Below are 24,180 nucleotides of genomic sequence, written 5' to 3'. Positions count from 1 at the left end.
CTTCATAGAAAAATTGAACAGCTGTTTAGCTGGCCAAAAATATTTATTCATTGTTTTTATCAAAAGCTTCAATGACAGCAAGATGCTTGTTTAAAAAGACCTTCCCTGTTATAAATTACTGCTCTAATGATTTCTCATTCTTCTTCTTGGATGTTACTGTGGAGTCCTGGACCTCTCTTGTTTGAACACATGATCCTCCTGCCAGAGGATATCTACTGTGGGCACTCTCTCTCTGCATTTTAGCAACTCTCCTGAAGTTTTAAAGTGTTTATCTTACACAGCTGAAAGCCTCCTCCTGTTTCATGAGCTCTACACTGGAATGCAGTGGAAGAGACCCAGGGCCTGTGGCCACCCAGATTAGAGTTTTTTGTAGTAAGGTCCCTATATGGTTTTGTTAGAGACTTCAGCTCTGTCTCTGTCTGTCTCTGCTCCTTGTTTGGGAGGCTAGTGGGAGGAGAAGAGCTGAGGGGGCTATATAACCCCTGAGGTTTCAGATACAGAGTGTACCACCCTAGAGCAGCCATCCTCAGCCAAGCGCTGTCAGGGTAAGTGGCACGGAACCAATGGCATGATTTACAGGTTGCTGGAGGATTTTGATTAAATAATGTCAAGTGGAAGCTGTTCAGGGGGATGTACTGCTGTGCTGTAATTTGCTTAACTAGAATTGAGTTGATAAAATGCTTGTAGTATCTATACTGAGTTGCCTTTATTTTATATTCTGAAAGGAAAAGTTCTACCCTAATAATTTTACTGCTTCTACCAGCACTTCAGCAACTACATGAAGAAATGGTTTGTGTAATGCTACTGCTGGAATTGCAGATATACTCTGGTTTAAGTGAACCCGTGTGACATTGGGCTGTTAGTTTGGGATAGAGTTCCTGACGAGGTGTGTAGTAGTGTTTCTTAGCAGATTTGCTTCAGTGCTTTCAGTCAAGTGTGAGGTGAAAGAGTGTTTCGTGGAATGTGACTGCTGGAAGTATGCAAATCAGCAGTGTCTAATAGGATAAAGTGAGGATGCATGTGTATTCATCCTTGCCTCTATGTATATGAAACTGCTGTTCTGTAAAATGCCAAACATTCATTAACAAACAGGCTACACGCAGCGCTTGTGGAGCTGGAGTTCTCTTTATAATTTATTGTGGAGACTGGGGAGGTGATTGATTATATTTGCATGTAAAACAGGGAGAAGAAAGAAGTTAAATACTGTACTGTTTACTTGGGAGAAAAATTTCCTTTCTTCACAGTACTCAGTGACATTTGCTGCTCTAAGATCTTGCTACTGCCTGCCATGGCAGTCCTGAGCTGTAACTCACTTGTTGGTAGCAGAGCCCTCTGTCTGATTTTTCAACTTTTTGTGCTTTATTACTAAATATGGTTTTCATTTAGAGTCCACTAAGCTCAGAAATGTAGCCTTTCCTGCCCCTTTGTTCCCCTCCCCCAAGTGATTTTTGGCATTGCATTAGCTGCATGGGTTTGAGCAACCCCCCTGACCTCAAACGCTGTTCCAAAAACAGACGGCTGAAAAGCATATTTCCTAATTAGGAAATGGTTTGTCCAAACCGGTCTGTTCATTCATGTTAGATAACAGTTGTACTCCATTCAATAAATATTTTAATATAAAGAGCCTAAGGAGTTTAACAAATGAAAAAATTGCAACTTACTTTCCTTCCACAGTTAAAATGAAAAAAATATCTGGAATACAAAGTTAGGATTTCCCTATCCTGGTCTTCTCCTGGGAGCTCTGCCCACGCAGCCTGCAGGAGCAGGGCTGCAGCCGTGTCTCGTGGCTGCCTGGCTGGGAGAGACAGAGCATCTCAAATGAAGCATTTGAAGAACTGTCTGTGCTTGATCCATCCATTGTAGAGTCCAAACAGATTTTGGTGCCCCTTGCTCATTGGCCATGGCTCTGGCTGACCCCATTCTCATTTCTGCCTGCACTTCCAGTATTCCTGCAGCAGAAGGCTTTGGAGGCTGCATGTGGAGCCAGCTGGTCCGTGGATGACAGCTGTCTCCCTTAGCTGTTAACACACTGCAATTTGTTGAACTCTGCATGGAAACCCAGGCTTGGAGTGGGCCAAGTGATTCCCTACCACGCTATAAATTGTGAGCAAATAGTTCTTCTGGAGTCCTGGTATTCAGTGCTTGTTTCTGTAATTGACTTCAATACAAAGCCTTCAAAGCATTTTTATTATCTGTATTATCTTCCTGTTGCCAGAGGAAGAAAACAGTTTCTTTTTACTGAGCCAAGGAGCCAACATAAATTGTTCTGTCACTCTACAAATGTAGTTTATTAGCTGCTTTGAAATGATGATCGAGCAGATATTATGGCCTGTTTTTAAAACACATACTGTCTCTGACTTAATTTTAAAGGTGGGTTTATTTTTCCGACTGATTAGGGGAGAACTGAAAAAGACTTGCTTCTTTTTATTTCCCTTTTTATTTGGAAAATTTCTACCTTTTTAAAAGGTTAAATGTAAACTTAATTGGCCACCTTCACCAGTGGATTAATATCTGCATCAGGAAAACATCCCTCGTAGATTCATAGCATTTAATGTTGCCAGTTTTTGGGAAACCCAGGACTAGAAGGGGAAGTTGAAGTGCTCTTACCTTTTAACAGCTATCCATACAAGTGTCAGGATTTTGTCAGGGTGATAGAAGAGCAGGAGAAGTTGTGCTGAATTCAATGCAAATGAATCTTTGTTTTTGCAGCTGTCAGTCCAGTGTTCTCTTCTATCTCCCTCCCCACCTGTGGATTTCCGAGACCAAATTTAGATAAACATTTGCTGCTCCCTGATCTCTCTGCCCGTGCCGCAGGGCTGGAAGTCTCCTCTGGTATTCCCTGGATAATCTCTAGTGCACACAGGCATGGTTGATAGCTCTCATGCTTTCAGAAGGAAGCCCATTCCCTCCCACAGTCCCGAATCCTTGTGATTCCCAGCCCAGGGCCATTCCCCTCCTCGCAGGTTCTGGTAGCCAGGGTGGCTCTGCTACCTGAGTGTGATTTTGGTTTTGATTTAATTCTTCCCTGCTGTTTTTACAGGGTTGTTTTCTGTCTGGAAGGCCAGCAGGCACTGCCATAGAAGATGTGTGAGGAAGAGGACAGCACTGCCCTTGTTTGTGACAATGGGTCGGGGCTCTGTAAAGCCGGCTTCGCTGGGGACGATGCTCCAAGAGCAGTTTTCCCATCCATTGTGGGTCGTCCCAGGCACCAGGTGATGAACTGCTTTGGTTGTTCCTTACTGGGCTTGTAGGAGGCTTTGCTGCCCTGTCCCCAGCTCTTCAGCCAGGGCCATCTGGGGCTACTCCAGCCTGGGGTGATCTGTGTAACACAGCAATTCCAGGCAAAATGAGTCCAGCAGCGTACTCACCTGAATCAAGGGAGGTCTCTTGCTTTGTAAAGGAATCCTTTTAAAGTTTTTCACTCCCTTCTATGCCATCTTTTCCCTGCCCCTTAATTTTGAATCACCCAGAGAACTTGGTGAGTAAAACCAGGTTAAAGAAACCCAACCCAATATCCAAACAAGCCCAACACAGGGACATCTAGAAATTCTGACTGCCCTTAAAGCTGGTAATAGGTAATGTGTGGAAGACTAAAGGAGGAAGCAGACGTTTTCAGTTAGCTTTCTCCTAACCTTTCTGACTTTATTCATTAAGCTGAACCAGAAATGGGTACCTGTCTAGGGTAGAGTTTCCTTAGCTTCAAGCTTTACATTTGAGAATATGGTGCATACCACTTTATTTTAATAGCTTGCAGAATATATTTATTATCTGAGCTGTTAATTATAGAGAGTTTATGAGACAGATAACCATAAGCATGAATTAGAGCAGCTTGTCTAGGTCACAACAAACTAATCCAAGTAATTAACAGATCCACCTAATTGCTTCTGTGTCACCCAAGGCCCTGGAGCAAAGAGGCAAGCTCTTTGCAAGATGAAGATTTTATATACCCAGCAAATGCATTTTAAGTTCTCCAGGATCAGAGAAATACCTGCCTTTCAATATAGAAACTAGGACTGAAGGGCTAATTGTTGCCTCTGGGAATTGCCATAATTTGAAAAGTGCATTCAAATGCCATCATCTGTACCTAGTGTAAATGATAACAATTGCTCAAAACCAAGCCATATAGTTACAGTGGAAACAAATACAGATTTCTAGAACCTTTCTTTCCTGATCATTTAGAATGGATCATCCCATTAAAAATTGCAAATCTGGGATGCCTGTTTTTAAGACATGGATTTAGAGATGCCAAGGTTTGGAATCTCTAATGACTACGTTCTGATAGGAGTATTATGCACTTAAAGGATCCTACTATATTCTCTGTTTCTTTCATGATTTCTGATTCTAACATAGAGTCTAGTGTACATCCAGAGTAGTTTCCAGCTTCTGGTCCTTTAATAATTTCTACAGGATCCATGAAAATATCTGTAAAGAAGACCAAACAGTAGATTTAAATTGTCCATCCCTAATTACAGTATTATGGCATTCAAATAGAGGATTAAAAAATGTTGAAACTGAAGCTTTGAGAAATGTAAAGTGTGTATCACTCCATCTTGACCCTTAGATGGCACAATATCACCTTCTGCTTTTACTCCACTTTATTATCATTTAGCAGACTGTTCATCACTAAATAATAACAAACACAAAACCGCTCAGTTTTCCCACTTTATGAATTCCCACTTTATAAATTATTATAGTTATTATAAAATAATTATAATTGTTTTATAATGATTAATAATACAAGTATACTTTCATAATTATTATTTTCATTGTTTACTGATAATTATTATGAAATTATTATTAATTATTTCCCACTTTATAAATTATTATAGTTATTATAAAATAATTATAATTGTTTTATAATGATTAATAATACAAGTATACTTTTATAATTATTATTTTCATTGTTTACTGATAATTATTATGAAATTATTATTAATTATTTCCCACTTTATAAATGGTGCATTTAATATTGTACTTGTTCTGTTTCTTTAACTGTAGTGGAAATATGGACTCCAAAGATTTAATAACCAAACATTTAATGCTGGCAATTTAAGAGCAACACATTGCAACTCCATTTGTTATTATTAGTCAACTATGCTGTAACTAATATAACAGGCAACTGAATTTATTTCACAGCTGTCTGTCTACTTTGCGACACTTTTCCCTGAGAGACTCACACAATTTGTATTGTTTTATAGGGTGTGATGGTTGGTATGGGTCAGAAAGACAGCTATGTGGGTGACGAGGCTCAAAGCAAGAGAGGAATCCTGACCCTGAAATACCCCATCGAGCACGGCATCATTACAAACTGGGACGACATGGAGAAGGTACTTCAGCTTTGAAAAGTCTGTGTGTACTGCTGGTAAACAGAACTATTTGAACCAAGTATTTACAGAATATCCACTAAATTTTAGATGAAAGTGTTGTGCTATCCAGTATGGTTCAAGGGGAAGCTTGTTAACAGCCAAGGTTAATGTGCATCTAAAGCTTGAGTATGAGTAGGAGTACATCAAAATTGTAATTAGTTCTTTTACTCCTGCCTGATCTTTGCTAGCTACTGAGAAGGGGGCAGGGGGAGACAGAAGGGAAGGAAGAAAGGAAAAGGAATGGATCAATTTGCTAGTAAAAAATTGTATTTAAGAAGGTATCTGTTTCATCAATTTGCTAGTAAAAAATTGTATTTTTGTTTTTGCAAAAATGCAAAGCATGTATGTGATTCTGATGAGAAGGGCAGTGTTTATACACATACTTTTTAATGCTTGGAAGATTAGCAATATTGCAGTGCAATCTATTTCAGAGCCAGTATTTGACTGAAAAGCTTCCAGAAACATGTTTATAGTCATAGGCTGTACAGATAATATAATTTCTAAGATTCTGAAATGGTATGTCCATTTAATGTTGTTCAGTGAAAGCAGGGATATTTGGAACAGTCTGGACATCCCAACACACTGTAAGTGTGTGGAGTAACCCAGCACTTAATCACTCTCAGTATTGCAGAATTTGCTTGAAAGCAAAATCTTTTAGATGCCAAACATATCAACCAGTCTCTAATGACCACCAGCTTGAAAACAAGCTTAGGAAAGACTTCTTGGCCTTCAGACTGAAATCTCTGGTTGGTTTACTTCTTATGAGTGTATTAACCTCCTCACTGCCTCATATGGCCTCAGATTTTTACAACTTGTAGGAACAATTTGTGTGGAGGTGATAAACACAAGTTGACTTTCAACTTCACAAACCATTTATCTTCATTTCTTTTCATGAATTCTTGGGCTGGCCTGTACAAACCAAAAGAGGAAACTGTCAAGAGATCCATTATCTATTGAACTCTGTGTATGTTCTCTGAGTTGTTCTGGAACAGTTTTCCCTACTATTGAAATAGCATTGCTGGAACCAAGTGTGTCCTGTTCTGTCTTTTCTATTGTGAAAGAGTACCGTATTCATTTCCCTTATGTGTCCTTAAAGTGTCCTTGAAGTAAACCTTATATTACTGGTAGTAAAGCCTGAGGATGGTGCTTTTCTTTCTACAGTTGTTCTGGTAGTCTCTGTGAAGGCAGTAAGAACAACTGCATGAGAAGCATCACCAGCCTGTATCTAAAGCTGTAAGCAGGGTGCTGGAGCTCAGTACCTGCCTGGAAGTGATGCTGAGCTGCTGACTGATGGTTTCTTTCCCTTGGCTCCTCTCACTATCCCCAGATCTGGCACCATTCTTTCTACAATGAGCTGCGGGTTGCACCTGAGGAGCACCCGACTCTGCTGACTGAAGCACCCCTGAATCCCAAAGCCAACCGTGAGAAAATGACACAGGTGAGCTCACACTAAAGCTATGGAATAGTCCAACCTTTTCATTCAGCAGGATGTGAACATCACCATTCCAGTTAGTCACGCTGTCCAGCAGTCTGTCGCTCAGTTATGGGAGATGGAAAGCAAATAGTGACTGTCATATTTACATATTATTACATATAGTTTAGAAAAATCACTGTATCCACTTTGAATGTGAGGACTCCAGTCTGTCCAAACTTTGTAATCTTTATCTATTTTTATGCCCAGGCCTATTAGAAAATTATCTTTAATATGTGCATGTGGCTATATTAATATGATAAAGATATAGGCCAAATACAGGGAGATACCTTACAGGACAAATATTTTAGATTTTGTATTTATATTTGATTTAGATTTTGTATTTAAATTTTGTATTTTCCTTTCTTGCTTTTACCAAGCATAGGAAAATATGAAAATCTTGTATTCTACCCCTTTTTCAGTAAACTGCTTCAACTAAGCTAAACCCTGTAGTGTTAAAGACAATTATTTTAATTGCATTTCAGATTATGTTCGAGACATTCAACGTGCCAGCCATGTATGTAGCTATTCAGGCCGTTCTGTCCCTCTATGCCTCTGGACGCACCACAGGTAAGCCTCAGGGGAACCTGGCACAGATGTTTGAAATGGTTCCGTGGGGATGACGGGAATGAGCTGTGTGTTGCCATCTCAAAGGGATCGTGCTTGACTCTGGGGATGGCGTCACCCACAACGTGCCGATCTACGAGGGCTACGCCCTGCCACACGCCATCATGCGCCTGGACCTGGCTGGCCGGGACCTGACAGACTACCTCATGAAGATCCTGACGGAGCGGGGATACTCCTTCGTGACCACTGGTAAGGACACGCTGCTGGCGGGAACGGGGTGTTGTTCATGGGCACGGTTTCTAGCGGCCTCAGAAGGACTATCAGTGGCTCTGCAGTTGAATAGGCATGAGAAGGTCTCCAACATCAAAGCCCCTTGAAAGACTAGCAGAGGATTTGTTTGAAATATGGGGAGGGTGTTGGAGGATGAAAGGGAACAACCAGTCAACAGGTCTGGGTCCTTCCTGAACACCATTTTAAAGATTGAATCCTCTTTACAGCGGAGCGTGAAATTGTCCGTGACATCAAGGAAAAGCTCTGTTACGTGGCCCTGGACTTTGAAAATGAGATGGCCACTGCTGCATCTTCCTCCTCGCTGGAAAAAAGCTATGAGCTTCCTGATGGTCAGGTGATCACCATTGGAAATGAGCGCTTTCGGTGCCCAGAGACCCTCTTCCAGCCGTCTTTCATTGGTAGGTTCAGTGACTGTTCTGCCTTGGTAAACTGCACAGAAATACCAAGGCCCTGTTCCCTTTTGCTTGTGCTCCATTAGTAACTCACCCACACCTACACATCAGTGTGTCCTAGCACCCATTATAAAACAATCTTTTAGAATAGGTCTATTAATGTGGTGGGAAGAACTTCAAGTTAAACAATTAGCCAAAATACTTTCCCAAAATAAATCCACAATTTATTCCTGCCTTCTGGCATTGGACCTGTGCCATTTTGTATGTTTGAATGTGCTTGCCAGGAGTGGGAAGAGGTGGGAGGGGCATGCAGGCAGCAAGACCTACTTTTATTTTTCCAAAAGACTGCTCCAAATCCCGAATCCATGGTTCATCGCCTTTTCGGAGCAAAGCCAAGAGGATGCCATGCTAATCAACACCCATGAAGGCCGATTTGCAACTAGGTCACACAGAAACCCAGTGTCAGTTCTGCCAATAGGCAGAATTTCAACTCAGAGATAAAGCAGTTGCATACCTAGAGGTATTAGGACATATTTTTAATGTTCTGTCTCTGAGTTAATTTGAAAAGGAAAAAAAAAGGGAAAAAAAAAGAAAACAAATTATTCCAAGACCATATAAGGAATTCTTAGGACAACTGAGATTGCCTGCAGAAGCCTAGTGGAAACTTTGCTATTCCACAGCCCCAACTTTCTTTTTAAGGAGGACTTAAAGGGGGTGTGTAAGGAGGAGAAGAGGGCTGTATACTAAGGAACACTTAAGCAAACAATTTAGGAAACTGCAAAATGATTTTCCAGATTTCCAAAGCTCTGAGACTGACGTTTTGCACAGAGTCACTAAACAGCATGTCAGTTCTGCATTAACAATTTTAAGTGTCTGTATGGAGTTGCTTCCTCAGTGCTCTTCTGTACCTTCTCCAGGCATGGAGTCTGCTGGCATTCATGAAACCACTTACAACAGCATCATGAAATGTGACATAGACATCAGAAAGGATCTTTACGCCAACAATGTGCTGTCTGGAGGCACCACAATGTATCCGGGTATTGCAGACAGGATGCAGAAGGAAATAACTGCTCTGGCTCCTAGCACCATGAAGATCAAGGTATGTATGGTGCAATCATTTGTAGATTATGTGAGCTGGCATTTATAAAGTCCTCAAAGATCTACTGAAACATGCAACTAATTGCTTTTAACACATTCTGAATCTGGATTATCTAGCAAATAATCACCAACTGGTAACTTTGGTGCTGGAAGAAAGGAACTTTCTCTCATTTTCTTGTTCATGGTGATTTCAGTCAAATGTCCTAATGTGGCCAGAGAACAGCATTGAACCCAGGAACATAAATTTTACTTCAGCCCTTCTAGTCTGATGGACATGGGAGAGAGGAAATGCTGGTTTTGTCTTTGGCTAAAGTTTGAAAAAGAAAGACACCCTGACAAACAAATCTTTGTTCTGCTGCTTAAAAACTTCGGTTCTTTGCTTTACAAACATTTTATCAGCTATACCAAAAGTAGTGCTCTATAGGTCATTGATTTTTTTCAAGCCCACCTGGACTGTCATTACGTGTTTCTAGAGCAATTATCTCTCCTTTTCTCACATATGCTCAGGAGCACATGAGTGCACCAGGGATAGGGGTCACTGAGGAGGCTGAGTCAGGCAGAGAATTTGAGATTTATATAACAAATTCTAAACTTTCCTGCTTGCAGCAATGGATAGTGCTAGCACATAGATACAGTGTTTTTATTAATAACACAGATCACTGCTTTAGTATTTTTGTATAAAAATGTATTTTATTCACAGTAGACAGTTGCACTTAATGTTTTATTTCTTAAACAGATCATTGCTCCTCCTGAACGCAAGTACTCGGTCTGGATTGGAGGCTCCATTCTTGCTTCCCTCTCTACTTTCCAGCAGATGTGGATCAGCAAACAGGAATATGATGAAGCTGGCCCATCCATTGTTCACCGCAAATGCTTTTAAATTGCCTTTTCTTTATATGTCTCCTTAGTGTGAATGTATTCAGGAAAGTACATTCTTATAATTCCATTCCATAAATCCTTCATCGTAATTAATCTAATTAATTGGATACTGTGTATTTCTTAAAATAAATTTTAAATATGCTATGAAATTGCTGCTCCTATTTAAAACAAAAACAAAAGCCACACCATGAGTGTGTGGAGATGCCATTACAGCTGGCTTGAAGCTCCATCTTGTGACATGAATTTATTATTACACTCTACTGGGCTTAACAGAAATGGTGGTACCTTTAGCTTGGTTACACCAATGCCAGAAGATGCTCACCTGTCAGGCTGCATGTTCTCAAAGTTTAGCCTCAGAAAACATTTTAATCTGCAGACAGAACCAGCCATGGTTCTTACAAAGTTCTCGGCAGTACCAAAGGAGCACGGCATCTGTTCAATATCAGGAATATCATGTTCAATATCATGGGCACTCTGCTTTGCATCTGCTCTACCCAGAAATATTATCTATCCATCTCACATCTTACTTCACAGCTGTACTGCTGGAAAAGCTAATTTCTTACAGTGCATGGCCCAGGGGTGTATGATATGTACCACAACAATCCTGTGTTTTCTTTAAAGAAATAAAACCTGTTCCTTTGGGAGCATATCTGAACACTAATAGTAGGTCAAACATATGACTTTTCTATTGTATGCCCTCAGGATGAGTGCAGCCTATTATTTTTATTTTGTGATGTCTAGCAAGATCTAAAGGGTAATTAAGCTGGCTTAATATACTTTCTTTTCAGAACTGTTTTTTTAAAGGGGGGGGTAATGTGTTCAAAGCAGCTAAAATAATTTTGACAATTTTCTTTTTCTGTGATTTTTCTGATTCCATTTATAATCTTAAACACACCAGGCAGAAATATATGCTTAGAAGCTGAAGCCAGTAATATTGTCTTAGAAGTATATATATATATAAATAATTCACTGAGACAGACCTGGAAAAGGTCACTTCTAAGGAACTTGCTGCAATCTGTATTCATTAGAGTTCAGGATAAAGGATGCTATTTATTTTTGTTAACCTATTTTCCTCTCTCAACTCAATAGTTTACCTCACTTGCCTGTTACTTGTTACCTTTCAAACTGTAGGCTCTTTGCAACAGCACCTGTTATTTACCATGTCTTCATAACCCCAGGGTTTCAGATCTTGTCCAGCTTCTGACTGTTAGCACATGTTGCAAACCTCTTTGTACTAACCTTATTATTTAAATTATAGGTCATCTAGGTTCTTGGAACAGTTACTAAATAAACTCTTGTAAAAGCAAATAACTTTGTATGGCTCTTCCTTCTAACTCTGTCCAGATCTTTTTATCTAACACTAGATAGACTGAAGAAATCCTTTTCAGGATAAGGAGTGTCTTTCAATTTAAAGTTTCTACTGGCAGGTTTCTGAAGAAGACATGTCTCCAAGGGACTCTGATGCACCCCTGCTATCCCAAAATGGTGAGGATCAGCTCTCAGGTAAAGGATTAGGATATTTCTAAGTATCTTCTGCTTAATAGCTGAAACATGGGCTATGGAAGTTGGAGAAAAGAAAAAGATGAAAAAAAAAATCACGTGAACTGATTGATTTGCCTCTACTACATATAAAAGCCAACCACTGTGAAAAATACATAATTCTCAGAAGGTAATTAATGTGAAAAAGTGACAAAAAAACCAATACTTATTTCAACACAGTTACTGTAGTTTGAAGTTCATTTTATTGTTGTGTTTTATGGGTGAGATTTGTTTACAGATTCAGGGTTAATGCCACTGAACTCCATCTTGACAGAGCAACAAAATAACTCCAAAACAGGCTAGAGCAATAAATATCAAACCATTCAATCTAAAATGTATAAATATAAAAGTAATTTCTGAAAATGTAGGAAAAAACAGGAATTCTTTTTTCTTTTTTGGCCTTTTGTAGAGGACATTGATGCGGCTCATCTGTATCACCTCAGATCCAGCACGATTATCTTTATGTCTTTCCCAACCACATGGGTACATGGCTGCAGAAGAAGTCAACCCATTACTCTCAGAAATCTCAGTAAAATACCCAGTAACTTCATTCAAGAACTACGTCTGTAAAAGACCACTGAAAAGAGCCTACCTGGAACAAAAAAATCCTAACTTTTTTCAGAGTTGGACTACCTTCTCATTATCCCTACACTCAATGATGAAAGAACAGAACAAACAAAAAATCTTTGACCTCTCTTTAGGACTAATGCTGACAACAAGTGATTTCCAATGTCTCTCAAGATGACTTCTCTGTATTGGATAATTTTTAAGCTATAGGAGATGCTTCTGTATTTGAAGTGAACCCCACTGAAAAAACCCAAACCATTAATTATTCAAAGGTAAAGGCTCTTATCAGAAATGCCAGTGTTAGCTGGAAGACAGTTCTGGCTGACTGTACTGCTCAGCCATACATACACCATTACTCTGTTCAAACATCAAAAGATGCAGCAGTTACAGAGAAATGCTTAGAGAAGCCAGGGCAAACTTTTGGCAATGGAGGAAATACGGCTCAACCTACTTATAGCTGCGCTTTTAAGCAGCTGCGATGTTTTGTTGGGGCACTAAAATTGGAGAGATGAACTGATTCATTGCTTAAGAATTGAAGAGCTCAAGAGTAACTCCCATTTGAAAATGTGAGTTTTGCTCCTTTTGAAAGCAGGTAAAAGTGGTGACTGATAGTAACTACTTCTGGTAAAACACCATTTGAATGGCAGCTTGTAACACTCACTTCATGGCTGCTAATGACAGCTTAAGTAGTCTCCTGACGTCTGCTTTGCTCAGTAAACTAAGGGTAATGAGTTAGTAAAACAGGGGGAAAATTATTAAGAAATATAATCTCAAGTTTCTGTTTGCAGCAGAACCGTGGTCAGGAGTTTGAATAGTAAGCACTGTGTTGAATTATATACTTACATTAAATAATCTAGGGTCCTTTGTATGTGGATGGAATCCCTTCTTTTTACAAGCAGAAACTTCTAGCATGCCAGCATTAGTCAGTCTGAAGATGCCAGTGCTGAAAAGCAGAACATGAAACTCCTGTTACACACTGCTCCCATAGTACACATCCAAGGTTTCACATACAAATTCCTTAGCTTAAAAGAAGGACAACAGAAAGGTACTTGGTGACCTTCAATACACAGGATCCCAGGCTGAGCTGGGTTTTTTAAGGTATTTTAAATCAAAGGCAGTTGTATTCCTGTAAAGGAAGAGATGATGAAGGGAAGGGGAGAAAAAGGATCAACAGTACTGGTGCTGTTCCTGTTAGGCAGGTTAGGCCACTGAGGGATAAGGCTGATTCACACAGGAACAGATGCAAACCAGAAACTTACGTGTTCTGGATTGCATTTCACCCAGGGCAACTTAAAAGATAACAGCCTTTAAACCAGCTGTGTAAATGACTAGTAGGAGTAAATCCTCCCCCCTCTTTTAGGTAATCACACAAAGCATTAGAAAAACGCACTGCTGAATCTTTTTAGGTATTGAAAAAAATGTTACAAAGCCATCCTTCTGTAAAGAGAACCTATTACCTACAGGGCAGCCCCTGACAATATAAATGTTACAGGTTAGAGTTGGTTACAGGGTATCAGCTGTGAGAGAGGTTGGTAAGAGCGGAAATTTGGAAAGGTGTGCAGGCGTGCTCAGGGTTAGAAGTGCTGGTGCTTGTGCCCTTGCCTCCCAGCCTGTGTTCACAGCTCTGCTACCTGAAGGGCCCATTTAGGAAGTTAGGCAACCAGGACAGGATTCACATCTACTGAGGCAGAAGGCCAGAAGGAAAGGCTGAAGAAATGCACACTCCAAACAACGGATTGGCCCTGGCAACCTGAAATGCCAGGCACACCAAAGGAGAGCCACAAATTTGTTGAGGTTGGAAGCAACTTCTGAGGACTGTCTGGTCCAGTCTCCTGCTCTGGCAGAACCACCTTGAGCAGGTTGCTAGGACCATGCACTGTGTCCAGTCACGTTTTGCATATCTCCAAGGATGCAGACTTCATGACATCTCTGGGAAACCTGTTCCATTACAAACCTTCACATTAATATTTGCACTATTCTATTTTTTTTCCAGATACATAGTTTGTAATTTATGAAATACAAAAATAGATCCTTATTATCAAAAAAGTGACTTTTACCCTTCTGCTTTACAAACTGAAATTTTCATATCATTCTAGAGAAATAAACCTAACCTCCCTCCACTCTCTTTAGCAGCAGAATGAAGACAGATCTGTGGTAGGGCATTGGCAATGAGTACTCCAGAAGAATAGCTCCTGTAACTAATACTTTGTTGAGCAGAATATATTAAAAATTAAAATTTAAAATTGGATCTTTGAAGGGAGGAGGAGAGAGAAGTCAGAAACAATGCTGTGCACAGACACTGACTGAAATGCAGGTCTAGGCAACTTATAGAAAACAAAGTCACAACACAATGTTCATGCCCTTCATCTGAGTAGACATGTACCTTTGCATTTGATCAGATTTTATGACAGGAAGCATGGAAAAATACTAAAATATTACTTAAAAAATCAGAACTTACTCATTATGCTTTGGTGAACAAACAATTGCAATGGCCTCTGGCAACATTAGCTGATAAGAACAATGAGTATGGAGATCAACACTGGATAAGAATGCAGTTTGTGTTGGATGTGTCTACAAAAAAGAAAGGGAAAACTCAACATCATGAAATATTTCTTACAGATCAAGGTCAACATACATTTCAGAAGAAAAAATAATTTTTTATAAGTGAAAGCATCAGTACTTCCCCAGGCTGGTTTCTAAACTTCTTAGCCCAGGGTCTATATTGTCCTATACTGTTCAACCTGGAGGTTGAAAGAAGGCTTTTCAGGATGAGTTTCATGAAGGCATGTTCCCCATCAGATATACAAGCACTTTTCTGATGGCGGGGAGGAAAAGGTGGAATGAAGAAGCACAAGACAAATGGAAATTACTTAATTGTTGAAAATCTCTAAGAGAAAAAGTAATATAAAGTTTAAACAACACAATGCTCCCCTCCCTGACTTTTGAATATGGCATTAGAAAGTAATAAAATATCCCTAAATCAACATTAAAAAAAGTTGCAGCAGCGTAAGTAGGCCATTGTGTCAACAGGACGCCTCAATTGCATTAAGGAGTTCTCTGTGGAGAACATGAGTGCTTATTTACAACACTACAATTTGAATTCAGTAAGCAAATTTGTATTACTCCAGTTGTTTCTTTTGTTTATTTCCTTTTCTTTTTTTTCACATAGTATGTAGAGCCAATATAGGAAAACCAGAATCTATGAGTCATACATACATGGATCCAACCCAAAGTGAGGAGATCATACTGATCCTGAATACCAAATAATTCTTCCACGTTCTCCATGTCACAGTAGTCTGGTCCTGCAGTTTGCTTTGGCACTATTACATGTGTAATAGTAAATTCATTATGAGTCTGCAAAACAAACATTGACTTAGGGTGGAACAGACTGCCTAGAGAACAAATGCTGAATCAAAATCTGAAAGATGTCAGCTAAAACAAAACAGTACAGCTCCACTGATTCCAGTGCAGCTCTACCAACATACTGTACCTAAAAATATGCCTCAGCATTTTTTATCATTTTATCATGAAAACATACAGGGTAGTATTAGTCACAACACAAGACTGTTGTGTTGAACTGTTCTCAGTCATCAGTATGAAAAGACTGTCCTTTAAAATAATTAAAAACACAAAGAAGAGCTTTGAGAAAACTACCATGATTTTCTGTGAAACAAGACTAATACTGCTGTTTTTTCCCTTCATCCAGCTCAAACACACTTGGGATCATCTAAAATTCTTTATGTCAGCATCAGCCATGACATCTTTCCCTGCTCTCAAAGGACATTAAGTGTAATCTAGGTCAAAGATAAAAAAAACAGCCTGAAAATCAGATGTTCTACAGCTTGATAGGGGGATTTCTGTTTTGCTGTGCCATTATTCATTTGATGACTCCCGTGGATTCTGGCAGTCTTTATATTTCATTGTCCTGTAACTAAACCTCAGTTACCTTAGATGAATGCCAGAGAAAGTACTGGAAAAAGCCTGTATTGTACAGCATGCTGAAAAACTTGCTAGGCTTTACAGCAATAGCAGTGTACTTTGAGCAGATGTTTCCCCAGCAAAGCAAGCCCACAGTGCTAAAATGACCACTCAGGTTATAATATGAAGTTCATTACACGGAAGGCTAACCATTTATATCTGCTTTTGCTCTGAAATCAATACATCACAGGATATTACAGCACTATCAAGTATGCCTTCCCCATACAAATGTGAGGGTTAAACTGTACCAGTTTTCCACAGAGAATTCCACATGTCTCTATTCCTCTTACTGTATTTGCCTCTGCCAGCAGCAGAAATTTGTGACAGAGATCCCTGGGCAAAATGACACCTCTGAGTGCTTCGGCCAATTGAGCTAACCAAGAATAAAAAAAAAAAAAAAAGAGAGAAAGAGAGATAAAAAGGCATTTACAGCTAACAGCTAATACAATGAAGAGCCCTAAAATAAGGAAATATACACAGTATGTTATACTATATTACTACAAGTGGAAGAATTATACTTACCACATCATAGACTTCAATGAGAAAAAATCTACAGGACAAGCACTTCACCTAAATTGAAGCCACCAGCCCACAAGATGCACTCACTAGCCTGTCCCTGAGGTGACAGTCAGCTGGGACCATCTCCCAGGCCAGGGCTTTCCAGGGGGAACCACTGCAGGCTCTGTTTCTGTTCTCTTGAAGCCCATGGCAAGATTCAGACTTCGTTTCACAGAAACACTAAATCTCAATCTCTATATCCATCCATTGGTACTCAAATGGAAAATGTGAAACTGTGCAACTCTCCCTCTTAAAATGAAGAAATTATAAGGAACTGCTGTGTTTGCACAAACCTGTTCATGGTTATTTCAGTATGGGCATCCTCACAGTGAATAGTCATATGCAGGTAGATAAAATAAAATAGGGGATAAAAGAAATGCTGCACTTACTCTGAACAGCACTTAGAGTAGCTGCTGGCTTTAAGACCCGTTCCACTGGCGGCGAATGTCCAGCACAGCCGGAGGTGCCGCGCCTCTCTTTCTTCTCCAGCAGCGCCGCAGATAAGGAGCTGTTCTCTGGTACAGAAATACAAGACAGCATACTTCCATCCATCTGCTCAGACATAACCACACTCTCTTTGATTTTCTGATCTCGAGCTAGCTCTTGCTTCTTAAGTTGATCCTCAAAGAATTGAAACTGTTCCGATTCGAGCTGCTGCTGCCGCATATGTGCGATTCGTTTCTTCTCTGCCTCTATGAGCTTCTGGTGCTCCAGTTTCTTCAGAAATTCAGTTCTACATTTGTTCTGAAACATACACAACGTAGTGACATTCTCAGAACACCAAAAATGCTACGAAAAATGGAAGGAAGGGAGCAATCTTACAGTTCAATAAAACCATAAAATCCTGTCATTAAAAAGGAACTCTTTTGGAAGCTGGTTACTGAACTGGAAAATACAAATATATTCCCAAAGGTAGGATGGAAAACATAGCATTGATGGATGGAACAAAATAGATGTTTCTTGGATGCTTTTTCCAAGAGAAGTTTTTAAGCTATAGATCCTGTTTTCAGTGGCTTCAATCTCAGTTTGAAGTAGAGCATATTTGGAGCCAAGGAATCTTTTCCTTTTATTGACATGAGTATCAATTTCATTTTCTTTATAAGGCAGAATCGGAGCATACCAAAAATCTACTTGGATCTTTGTAGACAGTTATTAATTAAATATGTATTTCCTAGCACACAGTTGCATTACATATTTTTAAATGATCAGCTAATTCTGAAGAAGAAATGAAAAGTCATTCCTAAGCAGCTCAGGAAATTATTAGGTTCTTGTAAAACTGGCATTTTACTGCTTAATTTTCAGGTTTTATATGACAGAAAAATATTCATGTTAACATTTAATAATCATATAAAACTTACTTTGTGTTGCATGTATTCTTGATACTCTAAGTTATATTTTTTTAAAAGATCTCTTTTCAGTTCGTCTGTCCGTGGAAATGCAACCTCCTTCAATTTCTTTGAGGTGGGATGGGGAAAAAGATAAATAAGTTTACTTTTCACTTTTTAAAAGAGCCACCTGGAAAACAAACTCAGCTGTAACACAGATTTTTTAAAAATACAAAACAGAAAAAACCTACTCTTCTCACAGGAAAAAAAAGCAAAAGAGGAAACACAGACTATATCATCAGTTTATGAAACTTCTACAGTACATCAGTTTCAATAAATATATTGATATACATTAGTGAAACATGTGACGTGGCTGCTTCTTAACTCAAGGTAAGATTAGTCCTTTTACTAGGAGTCTGTTATCTCTGTCTTGTTTAATAGGTGTGTGATGAGTAATGTTTTTGTTGTAGGTGTAATTCGTAAAAAATTGCTAAGGCCAACTTAGAGAGTTTCAGGTAGGATCACTGCATTTTTCTCTGAAACTTCCCAGTCAGAAATATGTCTAAATATGCCCATTTTAAAGTGGGAAAAAATGGGTTTTTTAAAGAGATAGTTATACCTGTAGCTTTCTGTCACAGACCTGGCAAAACAACATTTCTTATAAAACAGAACCAATACCCAATGCTTTCTACTCATGTGAAGGCTACTACAAAATAACCCAGAGGCTGAAGGCAAGGGAGGGAAAGTGACCATGTGCTTAATGCTACTGAGTGCCACAGGAGAAAGCAATGTTAGATGCCCTTTCTCAGCAGGGATGTTCTCCCAGTGGACCACAGTCAGAACTTTGCCAAGGATTGCTTTGGTTTTGAGTAAAACATTCAGTTTAACTGTAGAGAAAGCAAGCCAACATGGGGGCATGGAGCAAGAGACACTCATAGTCCTACTAGCAACTCTCACTGGGTAGTTCTAGCTGTTTTAAGTTCAGTATAAGGCTATACTTAAAATTTATTTAGGATTTATTTTCTAGAGGGGAAAAAAACAAAAGTAAAACTATTTTGTATGGAAGTGGAGGGGAAAAAATCTGGTAAAAAATTAAGTAAATACATATTTGGTAATAAATAAAGAAAAAATATACTTTACTTATTTAGCAGAGTAAGCAAATACTGCACAGGCATCAGTAATGCCACACATTTCTCCTTCTGTTTGCAATAGTCAGTTTGGACCATTATCCATTCACATAATTGGGACCAGAATCAAACTAAGTACTGTTAACATGTGCATTTTTAACATGCAGACTTTCAGAAATAGATGTACCTGGGCTCCCAACAACCTCCCTACATACTCAGACCATTCTCATTCACATTTTACATAAATAATTTAATTTCCAAAATAAAACATGCATGAGTAGTGGAGAAAAGTATCAGAAATTGAACCTGTGATGGCTGCTATGGGTGCTCTGGGGAAAGAAGCTATGGCCTATATGGGCTAGGAAAAATAAAGAGGTTCTGAGTAAAATAAATATATAAATAAAACTATAACCCTACCTTAATAATATCTTGTTTTTCTGGTACTGCACATTGGTGATAGTCTCGGTGACTGGGCAGCTTTTCTACAAACAACCTAGAAAATTAAATATGCATGTGTTTAATCAGAAGAATATCCATAATAGCTCGCATGTTGGCAGAAAAATCAGTTTCACACAATTGTTAAACACTGAATTCCAGATGACTTGGGCCAGGGCTCAACGCACATGTTTAAACTAACACATTGTGGTATGGACCTGTATGGGACACACAGCATAAGGACAGGAGATTATTTTCCACATCTGATATATTTTGGTTTACACTAGTACTGGGTTAGGTTAAAAAAAAAAAGGACTAACTAGCAGCCAACATCTAAAAATATCCCTCAAAAGCACCCTCCACTCTAGCCAGTGCTAGTAAACCCTATTTCTACTCTCTTTATCTGTTCTTAGCCAAAATGCTGACTCTCCAATGGAAGGCAAGAATGCAACACTGACTGTCACTAAAGCAGGTATGTTTACCAGACCAAGCTGCACAGATAAATTATGGCAACACTCATCTGCAAAGAGTTTGTAATGCACAGCTGCTATCCTTCTTTCAGCAATTTCACAATATTCACCTCCAGACCCTCTTTTTATAGAGATAGATACATTTTAAAACAGGTGAGCTAAGAAAGGTTTGGTCTAGTTTTCAGAGTATGAGGAAAATAAGGAGGGAGGAAGGATTTTTCCTTTACAAAAAGTTTTAAATATGCACATTAAAAAACCCCCAAACCTTTCCAAAGTAATAAAACAAACCAATCAATCCTACTAGCAAAACTAGCTAGGTTAAAAGTTTAAATCTGCCGGTGATATATTTCTCAGCTGTCTATTTTGAGAGTTGTAATGAAAGCTGGCCAGATTTGTTCTTTTGTGGGAAGGAGAATAATCATGAACATACATTGTAGAATTTGCATTTATTGTAAGAAACAATAAATTATACTTAATCCTTTTTGGGGGACAAAAGTAAAATGAAAGCAAGAAAACACTTTTCTCATGCTTTTTTAATATTGTGCAATACTACCATCCTTAAGATCAGCACATGCTCATAGGACATAACTACTAAAGGCTTAGAAATCTTACTTAAACATTGCTTTTAAAGTCAAAAATTGTATTTAACCAACATGGTGACATATAAAGAATAATCTGGGGGCAACAGTGTTCATGGTATGGCCTGGCAGAGTTAACTCAAACTTCTGTATGTTAGGTTAATTCACGCCTGGCAGCCCACACATGGGTAGGACAACCATATGAAAAAGTGAGAGGGGGTTTTATCAAAGCTCATGCTCAGTGTAAAAGATCTCCAGAGAACAAATCTGTTCGGCAAGAACACATTAACCAAATTTCTCCTTATCTGAAGGGGCTCTCGGTGCAGCTCTCCATTTCCCTTCTCTCAGAATCGCAAGCTGTGATGGCCACAACTGCTTCCTTACGTTATGAACTTGTTGTAGAACACGAAAGCGTTCTCCAGGTTCCCCTCCTCCATGTACACGGCCGCCATCCGCTCCATCTCCACTCCCGATCGGAAGTAGCGCCGCGGAGTGATGTCCTCGTTGATGCTGATGTTGCTGCCCAGCTTGCTCAAGGCACGCACTCTCTCCTCTGGGCTCACAGAGATGTCTGTGTGGTCAGGAATAGCCACCAGCTTTTTCTGAGAAAGAACAGTCTCGTTAGCTAAGAGAATAATCATGAACTCTGTTTCGCTTTCAGTAAGTGGTCTCAGTCAACAAGCTCAGGGGAAATATTCTGCTAGTTTCTTCTGAGAACAGGCATCGGTTTCCCCACCTCTAGCCACAACTGAAACATTCCAACACATTTCTCAATCGCAAGTAAATTGTGATCTAAAAGAAAAGTGATTTTATTCCCTCTGAAAACAACAAAAAAAAGGATAAAATTAGGAAAATACCTGTACGGGAAAAAAAAAAAAAAGTAAATTGCTGTAGAAATTACTAAAAGCAGTATAAAGTGTGTCCTCTTAAAAAACCCCCACGCATGAATTCTACAAGGTTCTGTCTTAAGTCATTGAAGTAATTTGATGGATGTCCTGAGTACTCAGACTCCTACTACATGACGTATAGCATTTGACTGCTAGAAATAGTTCAGGAAACAAAGAGCAATAAGCTCCTCTGGTCAGTCAACAGTTCACTTCCAATCTTCATTTCCAGTTTTAAATGAGGCAGTTAAAGACTAAGAAGTTTGAACTAATTACTGAAGAAGAACCGTAGCTGCTTATTACGGTCATTACCTTCCTGGTAATTAATAAATAAATAAATAAATAAATGGCTACTGCAAGTTGTTTCCTCTTTGATGAAATTTCTTACTCTTTCTATTCAAAATGCTCATTTCAATTTCTTAAAAATCTGGTTGCTGACACCCTATAAATCACACACACACAAATATAAAAAACTCCAACAAAACTGTCAGGAAGCATGCAGGAAGAGACCCATGGAGCTGAGAGCCACCACTGCTAAACAGCTCTCTTGAAATTTTTTCTAATTGAAAGAGAAGTTGCTCAGCCACTGAAACATTTCTCTGCAATACATACCAATGAGCTGACAGTGAATGGTTGCTCCATGCTGTTGTCTGCCTGTAAACCAAGGAGATTGCTCTTTTCCTCCAAAGTCTCCATCTGACTGAAAGGCCAGTGTCAATCCTGAGCTCAATATTTGCCACCAGATGTCTCAGGGTTTAACAGCCCAAGGGAAACTGGAATGCAGATACGTTGATTGTGGTCCTGTGCTGGAAAACATAAATAATTCAGATTAGAAATATATTCAAATGTCACGTAACTTTGCATGCCAGCACCCACTCATTACTTTGGTGGCACAGTACCTACACATTTAATAATAATTTAAAACTTACCAGGTGTCTAGAATTTAAATTGGGAATGCATAAGGGCTTACAGTGCAGTTGTGGACTACTTGACCTGTACTAAGGTTATTTCAGCAGATTTGAACACAAAAAAATATTTTTACAATTTTTATAGCAATTTAAAAACCCCCAAACTTTCAAGTATTAAGTGAAAAACACAGAAGTTTGAGGACTTATTACAGAATCTGTGTTTCCTTGAGCATATGTTTACAAACATATTTATAAAAATTATAAATCTGGTATCTTTATTTTCTTCTAAAACTTTTTGCACAAATTTGTATCAGTAATATAAAGCAGAAAAAATATGTCAAACACCATGTGTTCCACCTGCACAGCTTGCTGATTTCAACACTCAAAATACAATCAACTCTGATGAACCAACTAATAAAAATTCCTCCTTGCACAGCTTTGAACAAGTAAAGAGAAAAAATGCAGATGTTGTGGTCATCAAAAAAAAAACCCCAAAAGGAAACTAAACCAAAACAAGAAAACCCAACTCTGAGAGAGGAATGAAATACTCAAATTACACAGGAAATGTGAAAATTAAGTTTCTATCGTGTTTTTTCACTTGTGTGCTCAGTCTAAACAGATTTGATCCTGCATGTCAAAGGCTCTTTATATGTTGCCATAAACATGCTTATGCTTTTATAAAAGCATAGAATGGGTTCAGCAAAGATATTTCCTCAGCACACCTCTCTCTGGAGGCCAGAGGACTCTGGGTTGAAGAAAATAACCCTAATGTTTTTTTAGATGGCTCTATTTCTCAAGTATTGATTTTTCTGTTTGTGTCTTCCTCAATTTTCTTCCAAAAAGCAATACTATCTATTAGATCAGTCCTTAATTTTAACCATTAGTGCAATTAATTTTCAAGAAGTTTTGCTAATTAAGGTATTCAAACTGCTTGCACAATTTGTAACCAAAAAAAACCCCAAAAAACAAGGCTTATACATTTGAGAAAACAACCTTAGTTGTGGTTGCAGTGCTAATAAAAATAGTTCTCTAAACCATTTAATTTTATGGGCATGGAGCTCTGGTGTAAATGATCACCTTGGCAGGAGAGCCTGTTCATTGCCTATTCACAAAGTGTAGAAAGGCCCACGGGACAATGAAAAGGAAATATTTTTGCTTTAGCCTACTCCAAGAAACTTTCTGCTTTAGGGCTTGTTCCACCTGAAACCCTTCTTCACTGAAGCACTGTGGATGTGGAAGGCTGTGAAAGGACAGAGCTAAAAGCTTGGCCAGTGCACAGGTTGTGTCAGACTTCTGGCCTTGCAGACCAGATTCTAAGCAGAAATAAAACCTTCAAGGAGAGACTCTGCATTCATGTGCTTTGTGGAACTCAGGAACAAAAACCAAACCAACCAACCAACCAAGAAAGAATGTCAAAAGCACATATTTTACAAATACTTATCCATTCACTTATCCATCACTTGCAAATTTTAAGTTTTATTTCCCCTCGAAGCATCTGGACAACTAAAATACTTGAATGGAAGAATGGATTTGGTTTGAAGTATGCATCCAAGTACAACAAACTGCAAAATGTTCTAGTTACTCATATATATTAAAAAAAACTGTTCAAAAGTAAAGGTGCAGAAATGTATTTCTCTCCAATTTCTTATTTCATTTAGCAGCTTCTGGCAAGAAAGCTTTTCTGTAGCAGTTTTTCATTCATTGCTTTCAAGGCTTTCTCCCTTAACAGTCCTTCTGCAAAGCCTAG

At 38.9% G+C, this 24,180-nt stretch overlaps 2 protein-coding genes across 2 annotated transcripts; one reads left to right on the top strand and one right to left on the bottom strand.

Annotated features, from left to right (window-relative positions):
- Positions 1-492: 492 nt before the first annotated feature.
- ACTA2 (actin alpha 2, smooth muscle) lies at positions 493-11,372 on the top strand. Its single transcript, XM_041415427.1, has 9 exons — positions 493-545; positions 3,041-3,212; positions 5,199-5,327; positions 6,694-6,804; positions 7,323-7,407; positions 7,492-7,653; positions 7,902-8,093; positions 9,005-9,186; positions 9,922-11,372. The coding sequence occupies exons 2-9, from the start codon at positions 3,084-3,086 to the stop codon at positions 10,063-10,065; spliced, it is 1,134 nt and encodes a 377-aa protein (XP_041271361.1). The 5' UTR covers positions 493-545; positions 3,041-3,083; the 3' UTR covers positions 10,066-11,372.
- A 549-nt stretch (positions 11,373-11,921) lies between these two features.
- Positions 11,922-22,182, bottom strand: STAMBPL1 (STAM binding protein like 1). The gene is made up of 10 exons (XM_041415639.1): positions 22,138-22,182; positions 21,026-21,243; positions 19,576-19,651; positions 18,065-18,160; positions 17,096-17,450; positions 16,397-16,521; positions 15,387-15,524; positions 14,629-14,741; positions 13,014-13,113; positions 11,922-12,094 (listed from the first exon to the last, which is right to left on the bottom strand). Exons 1-10 carry the CDS (start codon positions 22,165-22,167, stop codon positions 12,038-12,040), a joined length of 1,308 nt encoding a protein of 435 aa, XP_041271573.1. The 5' UTR covers positions 22,168-22,182; the 3' UTR covers positions 11,922-12,037.
- Between the last annotated feature and the right edge of the window lie 1,998 nt (positions 22,183-24,180).

Source organism: Onychostruthus taczanowskii, unplaced genomic scaffold (assembly GCF_017590055.1).
Source record: "Onychostruthus taczanowskii isolate IOZ18803 unplaced genomic scaffold, ASM1759005v1 scaffold5, whole genome shotgun sequence".
NCBI lineage: Eukaryota > Metazoa > Chordata > Aves > Passeriformes > Passeridae > Onychostruthus > Onychostruthus taczanowskii.
This window is presented reverse-complemented; position numbering and strand designations above follow the sequence as displayed.

Bases quoted from the DNA above. Each gene is read 5' to 3' on its own strand.
- ACTA2 (XM_041415427.1), top strand. From the start codon at position 3,084: ATGTGTGAGGAAGAGGACAGCACTGCCCTTGTTTGTGACAATGGGTCG. The intron at 3,213-5,198 runs GTGATGAACTGC...ATTGTTTTATAG, and splicing joins TGGGTCGTCCCAGGCACCAG to GGTGTGATGGTTGGTATGGG. The intron at 7,408-7,491 runs GTAAGCCTCAGG...GCCATCTCAAAG, and splicing joins TGCCTCTGGACGCACCACAG to GGATCGTGCTTGACTCTGGG.
- STAMBPL1 (XM_041415639.1), bottom strand. From the start codon at position 22,167: ATGGAGCAACCATTCACTGTCAGCTCATTG. The intron at 17,451-18,064 runs GTAAGTTTTATA...TGTATGTTTCAG, and splicing joins AAGAATACATGCAACACAAA to AACAAATGTAGAACTGAATT. The intron at 14,742-15,386 runs GTATGTATGACT...TCTTTTTTGTAG, and splicing joins TCACTTTGGGTTGGATCCAT to ACACATCCAACACAAACTGC.